The sequence below is a fragment of the Penaeus monodon genome, chromosome 23, assembly GCF_015228065.2.
Source record: "Penaeus monodon isolate SGIC_2016 chromosome 23, NSTDA_Pmon_1, whole genome shotgun sequence".
Classification (NCBI taxonomy): Eukaryota; Metazoa; Arthropoda; class Malacostraca; order Decapoda; family Penaeidae; genus Penaeus; species Penaeus monodon.
This window is the reverse complement of record NC_051408.1, coordinates 43,828,573-43,828,789: the sequence shown is the minus strand read 5'-3', so window position 1 is coordinate 43,828,789 and position 217 is coordinate 43,828,573. Positions and strand designations below refer to the sequence as shown.

General features: G+C 60.8%; 1 protein-coding gene across 1 annotated transcript in view; it reads left to right on the top strand.

Moving 5' to 3' along the window:
• LOC119588437 (acid-sensing ion channel 5-like) overlaps nucleotides 1–217 on the top strand; it is a 5,497-nt gene that overhangs the window by 776 nt on the left and 4,504 nt on the right. The window contains exon 2 of the mRNA XM_037937107.1: nucleotides 12–213. Coding sequence (XP_037793035.1) covers nucleotides 12–213 — 202 coding nt within the window. The remainder of the gene's footprint in view (nucleotides 1–11; nucleotides 214–217) is intronic.

Genomic DNA, 217 nt, shown 5'->3' with positions numbered 1-217 from the left:
CCGCCGAGCAGATCGACCGAAGGGAAAAGTACCAGGAGATCTGGCCGTGGTCGAAGCCAACCTGCATCACGGAGGAGAAGTTCTGGCAGCTGAACGAGGAGGAGAGAGCGCACACGGAGAACAACCTGTACTTCGCCTTCTACTACAGAGTGTGTCCGCTCGTGCATACCGGCTGCACGGCGCTGCCCTTCCGCCTCGAGGGAGATCACACGCGTGC